The sequence below is a fragment of the Lissotriton vulgaris genome, chromosome 12, assembly GCF_964263255.1.
Source record: "Lissotriton vulgaris chromosome 12, aLisVul1.2, whole genome shotgun sequence".
Taxonomy (NCBI): Eukaryota; Metazoa; Chordata; class Amphibia; order Caudata; family Salamandridae; genus Lissotriton; species Lissotriton vulgaris.
The window spans coordinates 804,440,183-804,455,210 of NC_141700.1; the positions used below are offsets into that span (position 1 = coordinate 804,440,183).

Below are 15,028 nucleotides of genomic sequence, written 5' to 3' on the forward strand. Positions count from 1 at the left end.
TGCGCCGCTCTGCGCAGAATAAAACGACGACGGACACACGTTGCTCCTGTTCACGTTGTACGCTCAGGGTTGACGTTCTAGTGCTGCGCCGCTCTGTGCAGTAGAAACCAACGAAAGACTCGCAATGCTCCTGTTCACGTTGTACGCGCAGGCGTGACGTTCGAGTGCTGCGCCGCTCTGTGCAGTAGAAACCGACGAAGGACTCGCGTTGCTCCTATTCACGTTGTACGCGCAGGCATGACGTTCAAGTGCTGCGCCGCTCACGGTAGTAGAAACCGACGACGGACTCGCGTTGCTCCTCTTCCCGTTGTACGCGCAGGGGTGACGTCCTAGTGCTGCGCCGCTCTGCGCGGCAGAAACCGACGACGGGCCGCGGTCTGTGCTTCATTCTCTGGAGAGGACGGAGCCGCGCTCGCAGGATGCACCGAGACAAGGAGGCGGCGCCCGGCCGCGGCAAGATCGCCGGCCTCATGGACCTGAGGATTCCGCGCCCCGCCCTTCCGGCCTCTGCGCTCCAGGACCGGCCGCCCCCCGGCGCTTCCCGCTTCCGAGCCCCGGGCCCTCAGCAGCCTCTGGGGCCTGCTTTCACCGGAAGGCCGGGGACGGGCACTGTGCGGCCCCCGAGGCCCTTCATGGCTAGACAGGGCCCCGTTCAGCCCGCGATACCCTTCATGGGAAGGGCGGGCCCCATGCGGCCCCCGAGACCCTTCATGGGAAGGCCGGACATGGACCCGCCAGGGTCCTTCATGGGAAGGCCGGACATGGGCCTCAAGGAGCCCCAAGGACCGTTCATGGGAAGGCCGGACATGGACTCAGCAGGGTCCTTCATGGGGAAGCCGGACATGGGCCCCTTGGACTCACCAGGGCCCTTCATGGGGAAGCCGGGGTCGGGCCCTCCACAGCCATGGGGATCGAACCATGGAGAGCCAGGGACGGGGTCCCAGCAGACCGGAATGCCCCGCACCAGCTTGCCGCAAGCTCTGAGCCCCCAGCAGCCGCTGGGGTCCTATAGCAGGGGGGCAGACCTGCAGCAGGGATACTGGGGCCTTTACAGCGCAGGAGTGAGCCAGATCCCACCGCAGCCCCTGGGAGCCTACAGCAGCGAGCCAGGACTGACCTACAGCCCACCCCCAGGGCCTGCCAGCAGACCGACGGGGCTTAACTCTCATCAATCCACAGGACTCTTCAACGGAGACCCACCGCTCGACTCCCACCAGCCCCATCAGATGTACAGCTCAATGGCAGCACTGGAGCCACCGCAGCCGCACAGCATGGAGCCAGGGCCTCTTTATTCCTCCCAGGGCCTGACTTACATCTCTTCTCTTAACCACAGCTCAGTGTTCAAGCCGGAAGAACATTCGCTGTCCAATCTCAGGAATGACACTGGATCACCCCAGGAGATAATGGGCCCCAGCAGAGACCAATCTCCAGTGAGTGCGAGGCGCAGCACAGACCGGTCTCACCTGAGGATTGGTCGCAGCCGAGACAGGTCTCGTCTAAGGGTGGGTCGCAGCAGTGACCGGTCCCCCCTGAGGGTAGGTCGCAGCAGAGACCGGTCCCTCCTGAGGGTAGGTCGCAGCAGAGACCGGTCCCTCCTGAGGGTGGGTCGCAGTAGCGACCGGTCCCTCCTGAGGGTAGGTCGCAGCAGAGACCGGTCCCTCCTGAGAGTAGGTCGCAGCAGAGACCGGTCCCTCCTGAGGGTGAGTCGCAGCAGAGACCGGTCCCTCCTGAGGGTGGGTCGCAGCAGAGACCGGTCCCTCCTGAGGGTGGGTCGCAGCAGAGACCGGTCCCTCCTGAGGGTGGGTCGCAGCAGAGACCGGTCACCTCTGAGAACTGTACACATTTTGGACCACACTACCCTTGGGGTGCGTCACAGCGGATATCGCTCTTATGGAGGAGTACATGATCGTAGCAGTTACTCTCCTTCAAGGGGGGGTCTTCGCAGAAGCCTCTCTCCTATGAGGACTGGGCACAGCAGAAGACTCTCTCTCCTGTCTGCTCAACGCAGAAGGAGCTCCTCGCTGTCGAGGAGTGGGCATAGGGTCTGCTCCCCATTGAGGAATGGCAATTCCAGAGCCCTCTCACTTACTAGAAATGAACCCACCAAACGCCGTTCGCTAGCAAAGAAAGGTTGCAGTAAAGATCGTTCACGAACAAATATGAGGCATAGTAGAGACCGTTCACTTATGAGAAGACACAGCAGAGGTCATTCATTGGCCAAAAAAGAGCACAGAATCAGATATTCACCATCAAAGAAGGGACACAGTAGAGGACAGTCGCCTGCAAAGAAGGGGCACAGCCGGCGGCGGTCGCCTGCAAAGAAGGGTCACAGCCGGCAGCGGTCGCCTGCAAAGAAGGGTCACAGCCAGCAGCGGTCGCCTGCAAAGAAGGGTCACAGCCGGCAGCGGTCGCCTGCAAAGAAGGGTCACAGCCGGCAGCGGTCGCCTGCAAAGAAGGGTCACAGCCGGCATCGGTCGCCTGCAAAGAAGGGGCACAGCCAGGGGCGGTCGCCTGCAAAGAAGGGGCACAGCCAGGGGCGGTCGCCTGCAAAGAAACGGCACAGCCGGGGGCGGTCGCCTGCAACGAAGGGACACAGCCAGGGGCGGTTGCCTGCAACGAAGCGGCACAGCCAGGGGCGGTTGCCTGCAAAGAAGGGGCACAGCCGGGGGCGGTCGCCTGCAAAGAAGGGGCACAGCCGGGGGCGGTCGCCTGCAAAGAAGGGGCACAGCCGGGGGCGGTCGCCTGCAAAGAAGGGGCACAGTCGGGGGCGGTCGCCTGCAAAGAAGGGGCACAGTCGGGGGCGGTCGCCTGCAAAGAAGGGGCACAGCCTGGGGCGGTCGTCTACAAAGAAGAGGCACAGTCGGGGGCGGTCGCCTGCAAAGAAAGGACACAGCCGGGGGCGGTCACCTGCAAATAAGGGTCACAGCCACAGTAAAGGCTGCTCTCCTTCAAAGAAGAAGAGCAGTGGTCACTCCCCTTCGAGGAAGGAACACAGGAGCAGCTGTTCGGCCTCAAGCAAGAGGCACAGCCCCACTTCAGCAAGTTTGACCAACCCAGCCAGAGAGAACAAATTACGTCTGGGGGACACTGAACAATTTCGGCTTCGTAAATGTTCACTCGTTGTTCAAAATTTACCACTCCAACATTCGCCAGAAAGCATTAAAGAAGGCCTCCTGCAAATCTTTAAAAAGTATGGGCAGTGTACAATCATACATCCTGGTGATGTGAAACAGAGTGCCATTGTGACCTTCACACGATCAAACCACTGCTGCAATGCTCTAGCTGGAGCCAAGGGAAAACGCCTCTTTGACCAGAAGTTAGAGGTTACTGCATGGAAGCAAAAGATCTCAACTAAACTCCATGTTCTTAACCTTTTGAAATCGATCGCACCTGATGATCTCGTTAGTATCTTCAGACGTTTTGGTGAGATCTTGTATACTTCTATTGAACCACTGAAAGAGCTTTATAACATTGGTGTAGTTCAGTTTGCTGATAACTTAAATGCCGAAAGGGCAGTTAAAGAGATGGATGGGAGACTACTTGGGAATAACAAACTCAGCGTGTATTTTGGGAGATTGGACCCTTCAAACTGTGTCTGGCTTTCTGGCTTACGCAAGACTAAATTAACAGAGGAAAGTTTAATTGGCCATTTCAGTCAGTTTGGTACTGTCGTGAAATTGTTGCATAACAGTTTAAAAGGCATGGCTCTAGTTCTATACAATGACATTGATAGTGCCGCAAAAGCCATAGACGGACTGAATGAAAAAGTTGCTGGGCATAGTCTTAAGGGAATATATGCGAGTAGCACGTATCAGTTAGAGTTTTGCCGTGCCATGGAGTCATCAGGGCAAGATGTCAGAGACTTTCTTCAGATTTCATCAGAAAGCGGCAAAGATGGATCTGAAGACTTAGCTGACGTGTACGATGAGGCCCAGATGGTAGCAGAAGCCAGTGATGAGGAGGTTCCTTTGGGAGCCGAAGCCAGTGAGGACGAGGCACTCTTATGAGCAAGAGCCTGTCGTGAGGAGGCAGCTGGTGTTCACAAAAGGGGGTGATGAATTGGCATAGCTATTGAGAGCGAGGACAATTTTGATATGAGAAGACTAAGTTGTGCTCTAAAGAAAAAACACTTTGCCATAACCCCTTCATCTCTATTTGGTTGCTTTGTAGTCTTAATCTCAGTTGTTCCACATAATCTGCTTCAAAGCGTTTTTTCAAAAAGTTACAATTGTTTTTGTGCTGAGAAATGGGAGATGTAATTTTATGGTTGTTTATTCACTCAAAAATGTAGCAGGGAAATTAGCTACTTTAGAAATGTTGTAAAAACGTGTCAACTTAATAAAGTGATAGCACTGGTAATCTTTAAATTGTAAAAATACGTTTGATAACATTTGTTTAATGTTTTCCACTGTTATAGTGGAGGTGACTTTGGATCTGCTTATGATCTCTTACCAACAGTCATGAGTTGTCATGGTTACCCTTTTTTACAATAAGATCAGTATAGGAAAAGAAGTAGCTTGTACAGCATTTATTTAACGTTGTTTACATGATCACTTGTTGACATTTTGCTTGCTTTTCATGTTATTGCAAACGCTGCAGCATGCTTTTGGGATGTGATTCAAAGCCTTGTGTGTGCAGAGTTCTGTATGCACACACAGAGAGAACATGCTTCAGTTGTTCTCTGCACAAATCGGAGGGGTTACTACTTTTATATCTCAGTGAAATTTCTCTTTGTGGGTGGGACATTGGGCTGTCCGGAGAATTGATTTTGAAAACTCTCAATAAGATGCTGTATTCATAGCAGACCATTGGACCAAATTAGTCCGAAATAGTAAAATGTGATGTTCCTAAATTTAGATGTTTCACACTACCTTCCCTCTGTCCCAAAACCACTTCACTGCACCACTGCCTGTCCTTTCTACCGTCCGTCCTCTAAATAAATGGGAAACCCGGTTGAAGCAAGTAGTTTATTAATATATAGGATTTTGGGTAATCTAAGCTGTATACCCACATCTGCATACACATGGAATGGCTTATGCACCGGACATGTGCCTCACAAACAAAGGGGAATTCGACCTTATTTGTCAAAAGGTACAGTGTTATTCACAACAACAAGAAAGCAATCCATATCCCTTTTGTACTTCACTCTCGCCTACTAAAGCATTTTTAAGCAGATCAAAACATACCCACATAAATAGTCATCATGGAAATTCAACACCATGGTAAAATAATTGTCTTGCTATAGTTCAAGGAAATATTATTTATTATATGGTTAAAAAGTGCACCACTTACATATGTTAACACATTTAATAATAAACTACCGGTTACATTTATATAGCATTCAAATACAAAAATCATTTAATCGCCCTGTTCTTCACTTTACAGTCCACTATTTGTTTAACCCCTTCCGCTGCTCATGACGAGCTGAGCTCGTCATGAGGTACACTGGAGCTGTGCTTATGACGAGCTGAGCTCGTCATGAAGAATGGGAATCTAGGATCTCCAGCACAGGAGGGGAGAAGTCATAGCAGCCAAGGTGTTAAAAAAGGAGCCAAGTTCTGTTCCCCAGTTTCAGTAAGAAATTATACGGAGCCAGAACTGTTGTCTGCTCAGGAACACATTCTTCCAACCAGGCATGCCAACCAAAAAGTGGATTGTAAAACAGCAAACAGTGGGAGGCTTTTTTGCGTTAAGTGGAACGGATATCTGTCCTGGTTCTGTAGGAAGATTCAGGGTTTTTTTAAAACCCATAGTTGATCTTAACATAGAGCTGACATTTCAAATAAAGCATTCTAAGGGTGAAATTTGATGACCCAGGTGTTGTTTTTAAATACACCACCAGTACTATATGGGGAGTTGTATAAGGTCCCCAGATGTAGTAGGAGTGTGATGTGAATGATTCAGCCCCATAAGCAATTAAAGTGAACCAATGGGCAACACTTGTGTTTACTAGTCTGATGTTCAGACAGGACTGATAACCTCTCCCATTTCTGTTGAAACTGTAGGATCTGTGAGAACTAGTAACTCGTCTTTGTTGTAAATGTCCTGATGAAGGTGGTGTGAACCATATTTACTTTCACTGAAACGCTGAGGCAATAGATTTTTAACTAGTGCATTATTGTAAATAGGAAATTGTGTATTTGAATACTATGTGAATGTAACATATGTTTTTAATTATTGAATGTTTTTAACATGTAAGTGGTGTACCTTTTAACCATATAATAAATATGTCCTTGAAGTATAGTGAGACAGTGATTTTCTAAAATGTTGCATTTCCATGATGAGCATTTATATGGGTATGTTTTGATCTGCTCAAAATGTTTTACTTGGAGAGTGAAGTGTAATAATGGGGTTATTGATTGTTTTCTTGTTGTTGGGAAAGGCCTCAAATTTAAGTTTAAAGCTGAGCAACGGACAAATGTACTAGCCGAAAGCAAAAGAGAATGACATGCTGGCCACTTGTATCCATGCTTGTAGGTGGTCCACGGAGATTGATGACTAGATGTAGCCAGCTGCCACCCCATATATTTTACCACTACTCTACGACCAGTAGTAGTGTTTTGTAAATTTACCTAGGCGCTTCTGAAGTGTTACTGTTCTACATTTTTTTTAACAATTATACAATTATGAATGTACCGCACTTGCTTTCCAAACTTGTATGTGCTGCAAAATTTCTACATTTCAGCAAAAAAGTAGTTTCTAGTTCAAAGTATCAAACGTTTCTAAAAAATGCACGCCGTGTAATTTTGCACATTGGCAGAAACAGTGCAAACGTTTGCAGGACTCTTCTTAGTTGCAGATTGATGTGTTCAAGTGTTGACAAGATAAAACTTTGTAGACCGTATTAATGTTTATTCAGATGAGAAAACAGTGAAATCATTTTACAGAATGTGCCACATGATGTAGCACAATTTAACTCTTACAAAAATTTAGTCAACATTGTCAATAAATGTGGTCCTTCATTGCGTCATATTCCCAGGGATGTTCCTTTATATCCCCTTCAGCATTGAGGCAGTTTCACCATGGAGGGTGTGGTTGTTTTTTTATCACTAATGTACTTCCCGAACCCCCTTCTTGATGCACGTCACAACTCCATGCATTTCTGGCCATTCTTGATGAGTTGAACCGCCAAATGATACAGCACCCAAAACTGGTAGTCTTTCAACTTTTTCAGACAGTCTCCTGCCTCCAGACAGCCGGTGTGAAGACATTGGTGTCTTTCTAAAGCACATTCCACTCTAAGGTATCTGTACTTTGTAGTAACCATGTGAGTTCCGCTTGGCTTATGTATAAAAAAACGATTCCTTTTTCATAATACTACATGAAATTTTAAAGAATAAGAGTTCAGAAAGATAAGACTGGAAATTCCATCTAAAAAGAGACGAGGGAGTCCAGCAAGAAAGGGGATCACGGGGTATGGGAATTGAGAAGATTCTGCAAACCTCAACCATGAAAATGATAATCAAAGAAGAGGTGAAGGACCAGACAACAAAGGCTAGAGTGACTGGACGGAAAGGAGGTGGGTCGAAAGGTGAAGCAATAGACCAGCGCACACAAATGTTGTAAATATGGCTTTTTGATGGTTTCTGAAAATCACCAGAGAGTTGTGATCTTGACTTGATAGACATATGTCATGTAAGGTTTTTCGAGAAAACTGAAAGTATATCATCTTATTTTCTAGTTAGCACATTTAAGTTTTCACCCATTTCAATAATGTTCAGTTTTTACTTAAAAAGACACTTATGCGCCATGTAATTTGATAACATTACATTGGTATTTCAGGGGTGCTTTGCGACGTGACAGAGAACTCAATTATTCTCTTTACAGCATTGTGATGTAGTTGCCCTTTATTCTTTTTCTTGAGGGTCAATTGCCCTAACTTGTAGGTCCAGTTTCCCTAAGCAGCTACTTTATTTTCCCATTTGTTGATCGCCTTTATTCTATTCTTCTTTCTTCCGCAGTGTGTTTACCCATACGTCTGTTTACTTCTGAGGCTTGACTTTTGCTTCTGTTGCTGTCCACCACCCTCTATCCCCCCTTCTCTCCATTCTACTCATTCCCACTTGCCTCTCCGCACAAGTCATTTTCAGCACTTTGTTTTTTGCAGTGATGTCGTCATCCTGTGTCTGCCTGTGATTTTCCTGGTGTGCTTGTTTCTGTTTCCTTTCCTACCCCATGCTCCTTGGGCCACAATTTATTTGAAACTTGGTTCTGTGTGTTTTTCTCTCCTCCCTGCCACAATACCACCCTGTGGTCTATTTTTTCTACTCCTCCCATTTAAGGATGGCAATGACATCACTTGCTTCCCCCTGCTTTGCGACGTTACAGTATTTTGGAGCAACCTTTCTGGCAATGGGGGCCTGGGTATAAACACATGCACAGAAACCGTGGGTATTAACAGAAGCACTGGGTATAAACAGGCGCAGAAGCACTGGGTATAAACGCATGCACAGAAGCAATGGATATAAACCGAATCAATGGATATTAACAGAAGCACTGTGTAGAAACGCATGCATATAAGCAATGGATATAAACAGAAGCATTGGGTATAAACATGAGCAGTAGCACTGGGTGTAAACATGCACAGAAACAATGGGTATAAACGCGCAGAAGCACTGGGTATAAACACATGCACAGAAGCACTAGCTATAAATGTGCACAGAAGCACTGTATAAACGTGCACAGAAGCTGTGGGTATAAACACATGCACAGAAGCAATGGATAAATACAGAAGCACTCGGTATAAACACATGCACAGAAGCACTGTATAAACGTGCAGAGAAGCACTGGGTATAAACACATGCACAGAAGCACTGTATAAACGTGCACAGAAGCACTGGGTATAAACACATGCACAGAAGCAATGGATAAATACAGAAGCACCCGGTATAAACACATGCACAGAAGCACTGTATAAACGTGCAGAGAAGCACTGGGTATAAACACATGCACAGAAGCACTGTATAAACGTGCACAGAAGCACTGGGTATAAACACATGCACAGAAGCAATGGATAAATACAGAAGCACTCGGTATACACACATGCACAGAAGCACTGTATAAACGTGCAGAGAAGCACTGGGTATAAACACATGCACAGAAGCACTGTATAAACGTGCAGAGAAGCACTGGGTATAAACACATGCACAGAAGCACTATAAACGTGCACAGAAGCTCTGGGTACAAACATGCAGAGAAGCACTGTATAAACGTGCACAGAAGCACTGGGTATAAACATGCACAGAAGCACTGGGTATAAACACATGCACAGAAGCACTGTATAAACGTGCAGAGAAGCACTGGGTATAAACACATGCACAGAAGCACTGTATAAACGTGCAGAGAAGCACTGGGGATAAACACATGCACAGAAGCACTATAAACGTGCACAGAAGCTCTGGGTACAAACATGCAGAGAAGCACTGTATAAACGTGCACAGAAGCACTGGGTATAAACATGCACAGAAGCACTGGGTATAAACACATGCACAGAAGCACTGTATAAACGTGCAGAGAAGCACTGGGTATAAACACATGCACAGAAGCACTGTATAAACGTGCAGAAAAGCACTGGGTATAAACACATGCACAGAAGCACTATAAACGTGCACAGAAGCTCTGGGTACAAACATGCAGAGAAGCACTGTATAAACGTGCACAGAAGCACTGGGTATAAACATGCACAGAAGCACTGGGTATAAACACATGCACAGAAGCACTGTATAAACGTGCAGAGAAGCACTGGGTATAAACACATGCACAGAAGCACTGTATAAATGTGCACAGAAGCTGTGGGTATAATCATGCACAGAAGCACTGTATAAACGTGCACAGAAGCACTGGGTATAAACACATGCACAGAAGCAATGGATAAATACAGAAGCACTCGGTATAAACACATGCACAGAAGCACTGTATAAACGTGCAGAGAAGCACTGGGTATAAACACATGCACAGAAGCACTGTATAAACGTGCAGAGAAGCACTGGGTATAAACACATGCACAGAAGCACTATAAACGTGCACAGAAGCTCTGGGTACAAACATGCAGAGAAGCACTGTATAAACGTGCACAGAAGCACTGGGTATAAACATGCACAGAAGCACTGGGTATAAACACATGCACAGAAGCACTGTATAAACGTGCACAGAAGCACTGGGTATAAACACATGCACAGAAGCACTGTATAAACGTGCACAGAAGCTGTGGGTATAATCATGCACAGAAGCACTGTATAAACGTGCACAGAAGCACTCGGTATAAACACATGCACAGAAGCACTGTATAAACGTGCAGAGAAGCACTGGGTATAAACACATGCACAGAAGCACTGTATAAACGTGCACAGAAGCAATGGGTATAAACACATGCACAGAAGCACTGTATAAACGTGCACAGAAGCACTGGGTATAAACACATGCACAGAAGCACTGTATAAACGTGCACAGAAGCAATGGGTATAAACATGCACAGAAGCACTGTATAAACGTGCACAGAAGCACTGGGTATAAACACATGCACAGAAGCACTGTATAAACGTGCACAGAAGCTGTGGGTATAAACACATGCACAGAAGCACTGTATAAACGTGCACAGAAGCACTGGGTATAAACACATGCACAGAAGCACTGTATAAACGTGCAGAGAAGCACTGGGTATAAACACATTGTTGGACAGGCCACATGAAGGGCCGCTCTCCCCCGGCTCGACCAGGCCCGAGCCCGGTCACACCAGCACCACGCACCACCCTTGCACGTCCTCCGTCCCCTCCGGGACCCCTGTCCTCGAGCATGTCGACCTCGTGGGCCCGATCCACTGCCGGCCCACGCGCCCAGCCCGGGCCGCCATCTTGGACACTTCACCACGTGGCCGGCTGGCCCCCGGCCGACCTCAACCCTGGGCCTGGCCAGGCCTCAGACATCCCGGCACCACCATCCACCCAGGAGGTGAGCGGGCTACTTGGCAAGTCAATGGGAGAAGGAGGTGTCGATGGCTCTCCCCCACCAAGTGCCGCTCGCCCATCGCCTCCCCGGGCGCTGGCTCCACCCCCCTGCTGGGTGTCTGGACTCCCTCATCCCGGACCTCCCGACCTCCAAGTGCGAGGGTCCGGACATCAAAGCACACCAGCCCTATAACTGGGGCAGCTCCAGAACAGGAAGGCAGTTGTATCTTGGAGTCGAGAGACGTAAAGAGGAACTCATCCTGGACGGACTACTGGCGCTGCCGTAGCTCTGTCCTGTGCACCATCGTCCTGCCTGTTGGCGCTGCCACAGCCGTCGTAACCTTCATCCTTCATCGTCACCGGGACCTGCAGGCTCCGCCGCGGACCGTCGTCCTTCCTTCATCCATCTCGGGACCTGCTTGGCTCCTCCACGGCCCGACCAACTAGAACGCCGAGCTCGAGGATTGAGAGCTATTTTGTACCCATTGGTAACTAAGACTGTCCCGCTACCCTTTTCCTCAGCCAGAGATCAGAACCGAGGGGACCCCTGAGTCCAGACCTCCTTGTATCGTACCATCGTAACCTAAGAATTGCATATAAAGTCTCGTTAACCTTCATCCTTGTGTGGTGTCCGTCTGTGGGGGGGAAGTTACTTGTCTGTACAGTCGTTGGAGACGGCTCTCCCTGGAGACCTCTCCCCGTAATCTCGGCCGACCCTCCCGGTCCGTCTAACATTGGTGGCCAGCGGCGCGATCCGAATCACCGCATAACGTACAGAGAGTAGCTCACCCCACGACGAACCACAATGACAACTAAAGAGAGCGGATCAACTGAGAAGTTCCAAATGGAAAAACTAGAGGAGTACAGCCATCGTGAACTAAAGCAGTTCTGCATCGAACTAGGTATCGCTACCACCGGACTAAGCACCAAAGACGATTTTAAGCATGCCCTAGAATCTTGGGCAGAGACCGGGGATGTTGAAGCCCCGGAGCAAAACACCGCGAGAAAGACCAACACGGCCCCGGAGGGGCAAAGAACCAGTCTCTCACAAGACGAGATCCAAGAAAGAGAAAAAACCCGACTACACGAACTAGAAATGGCCCGACTCAAGATGGACGTAGAACTCAAGTTGGCCGAACAAAAAATAACCTTAGAGCACCTGCGTCTACGAGAAGAAAGAGAGGAGAAACAGAGACAAAGGGAGCTCGAGGAAAAGAAACTAGCATACGAGCACGAACGGAACCTAGCCGAGATCAACCTGCGCAAGCAGAATAAGGAGTTAGGGGTGCCCGACAGACCACACACCCCAGGGACCACGGAGAAAAAAGTACACATCCCCAAGGATGTTGTCCGAGAATATTTTCGAGAAGACGACATCCAACAATGGTTTAAGGCCTATGAAATCGCGATGACTGCACACCGGATCGATAGAAACGATTGGGGAGCCGGCCTATGGGGCAAATTCCTCAATGAGGGTCGCGATACCCTGTTACAGCTCCCAGACCACCAGATGACCTCCTACGACCATATGAAAGCGGCCCTCCTCACCCGCTATGGTCTCACGCCCGAGATGTACCGTCAGAGGTTCCGAGACTGCACACGCATCCCGGGTACAACTTGGGTGGACTATGTAACGTACTTTAGCCGAGCCTTCGAAGGCTGGATCAGAGGGAACAACGTCACGACCTACGAGCAGCTGTTCAATCTGATGGTATGGGAGCATCTGTCCAACAATTGCTTCATTGAACTACGCCAACACCTCCTCGACAGCAAGTTAACCGATCCCCGGCAGCTCGCAGCCGAAGCTGACCGGTGGGAGATCACCAGAGTGGGTCGGAATGGGTCCTACGAGCAGAACCGGAACAACAATGGTCACCACCGACCCCGAGGAGGAGGAGGGGGCCAAGGACGAGGAAGAGACAACGCCCCGGTCACCCCCGCTACCGGCACCACCCCCCCGGCCAACTGGGGCAGCACCCCAGCGCGACCGGGGTACAGAGCCAATGTTACATGTCACCGATGCCAACGAGTCGGCCACTATGCCAACGACCCAAGCTGCCCGCAGTATCAGAGTCCAAAACCCCGCCATGTGGCCGCCGCAGCACTAGGGGAAGAACAGATCTCAGAGGAACAAGAAACAGACGAGCAAGAGTATCAAGAGTGGGAGCCAGCCGCCATGACTCTCGCGTGCTTAGGGGGAAGAGACATGGTCCCGCGGGTCCCCCTGCCCGCTAACACCCAGAAGTACAGCCAATGGGTGAGCATCAATGGACAACGGGCCGAAGCCCTTCGGGACACCGGGGCCAGTGTGACAGCCGTCCGCTGTCATCTGGTGACCCCAGAACAATATCTACCGAACATTCTCTGCCCTGTACGATCAGCCGACAACTCGGAAAGTCTGTGTCGGATGGCCTGCGTCCCCTTTGAGTGGGGAGGGGTCTCCGGCATGTTGAAAGTGACGGTCCGAGACGACGCCCCTGTGGACTGCCTCCTCGGAAATGACCTGGAAAGCTCCCCGTGGGCAGCCGTGGAGCGAAAAGAACACTTGGGGATGTTGGGCGTCCCGGACTGGGCGTGCGTCACCACCCGGTCCATGGCCGCCCGTGCCAACCATCACCCGGAAGAACCAGAATGGCCGGCGCCACCGCCTCCGGTCGCCCCAGCCGAGACCCCCGACCACGACACCCCCCTCGAACTTGCTCAACCTTCCGACCTCGCTAACCTTGACCAGTGGGCTCAAGAAGGGGGACCCACGCAAGAACAATTTCGTCAGGAACAGAAGACCTGTCCCTCCCTCGAGGGACTCCGACAACAAGCGCTCGCCCAGAGCGCAGGGGATACCTCCGGAACTCATTGGGTCTACTGGGACAATGATCTGTTGTACAGCGAGCAACGAATCGCCGAGCTGGGGGCCAACCGAGTACTAGTAGTGCCCCTCCGCTTTAGAGACTTCCTGCTGAATCTGGCCCACGATGTCCCCCTGGCAGGGCACCTGGGACAGGATAAAACTTACAGCCGCCTAGTGACCCACTTCTTCTGGCCCAAAATGAGAAACGATGTGCACCAGCATTGCCGATCTTGCCCCACGTGCCAAGCTAGTGGAAAGAGCGGCCGCAAACTAAAGGCCCCCCTGCAACCCTTTCCAGTAGTCACGACCCCATTTGAGAGGGTCGGGATAGACATTGTGGGGCCCCTGGACCCGCGTACAAGACAAGGCCATCGCTTCATCCTGGTACTGGTAGACCACGCCACCCGCTACCCTGAGGCTATTCCTCTCCGGACCGTGACAGCCCCAGTGGTCGGCCGGGCCCTGATGGGGATCTTCTCCCGTGTGGGGTTCCCCCGAGAAGTCGTCAGCGACAGAGGCACGAACTTTATCTCTAAATACATGAAGTCCCTCTGGCAACAGTGTGGGGTCACCTATCGCTTCACGACCCCCTATCACCCCCAAGGAAACGGACTTGTTGAGCGGTTCAATCGCACGCTAAAAGGGATGATCGGGGGATTGGAAGAGCCCCTCCGTCGCCAGTGGGACGTGCTGCTGCCGTGCCTCCTCTTCGCCTACCGGGAGGTCCCACAGAAGTCCCTAGGCTTCAGCCCATTCGAACTGCTATATGGGCACCCAGTGCGGGGGCCGCTCAGCCTGATCAAAGAAGGCTGGGAGATGCCTCCGGCCAAGAATCCTCCAGATGTCTTCCGGTACCTCCTCACCCTCCGCAACCAGTCCCGGCGGTTCAGAGACCTAGCAAAAGCCAACCTAGAGGCCAGTCAAGAGGACATGAAGAAATGGTATGACCAGAACGCCTCATCCATTGAATTCGAGCCGGGGCAACAGGTATGGGTAATGTCCCCCACGGAGCCATGCGCTCTCCAAGACAAATGGACGGGACCCTTCAAAGTAATCGAGCGCAAGGGGCCTGCCACCTATCTGATCGATATGGAGTCCTCCCGGAATCCACTCCGAGTCCTCCACACCAACCGACTGAAGCCCCACTTTGCACGAACAGAACTCAGCCTACTGATGGCCACAGACAATGGGGTTGAAGACGACTCCGAGCCTCTCCCTGACCTCTTGCGGACCCAGG

At 50.4% G+C, this 15,028-nt stretch overlaps 1 protein-coding gene across 1 annotated transcript; it reads left to right on the forward strand.

The window, feature by feature from the left end:
* Window positions 1-344: 344 nt before the first annotated feature.
* LOC147678799 (uncharacterized) lies at window positions 345-6,238 on the forward strand. The gene has a single exon (XM_086946255.1). It carries the CDS (start codon window positions 420-422, stop codon window positions 4,005-4,007), a length of 3,588 nt encoding a protein of 1,195 aa, XP_086802381.1. The 5' UTR covers window positions 345-419; the 3' UTR covers window positions 4,008-6,238.
* Window positions 6,239-15,028: the final 8,790 nt, after the last annotated feature.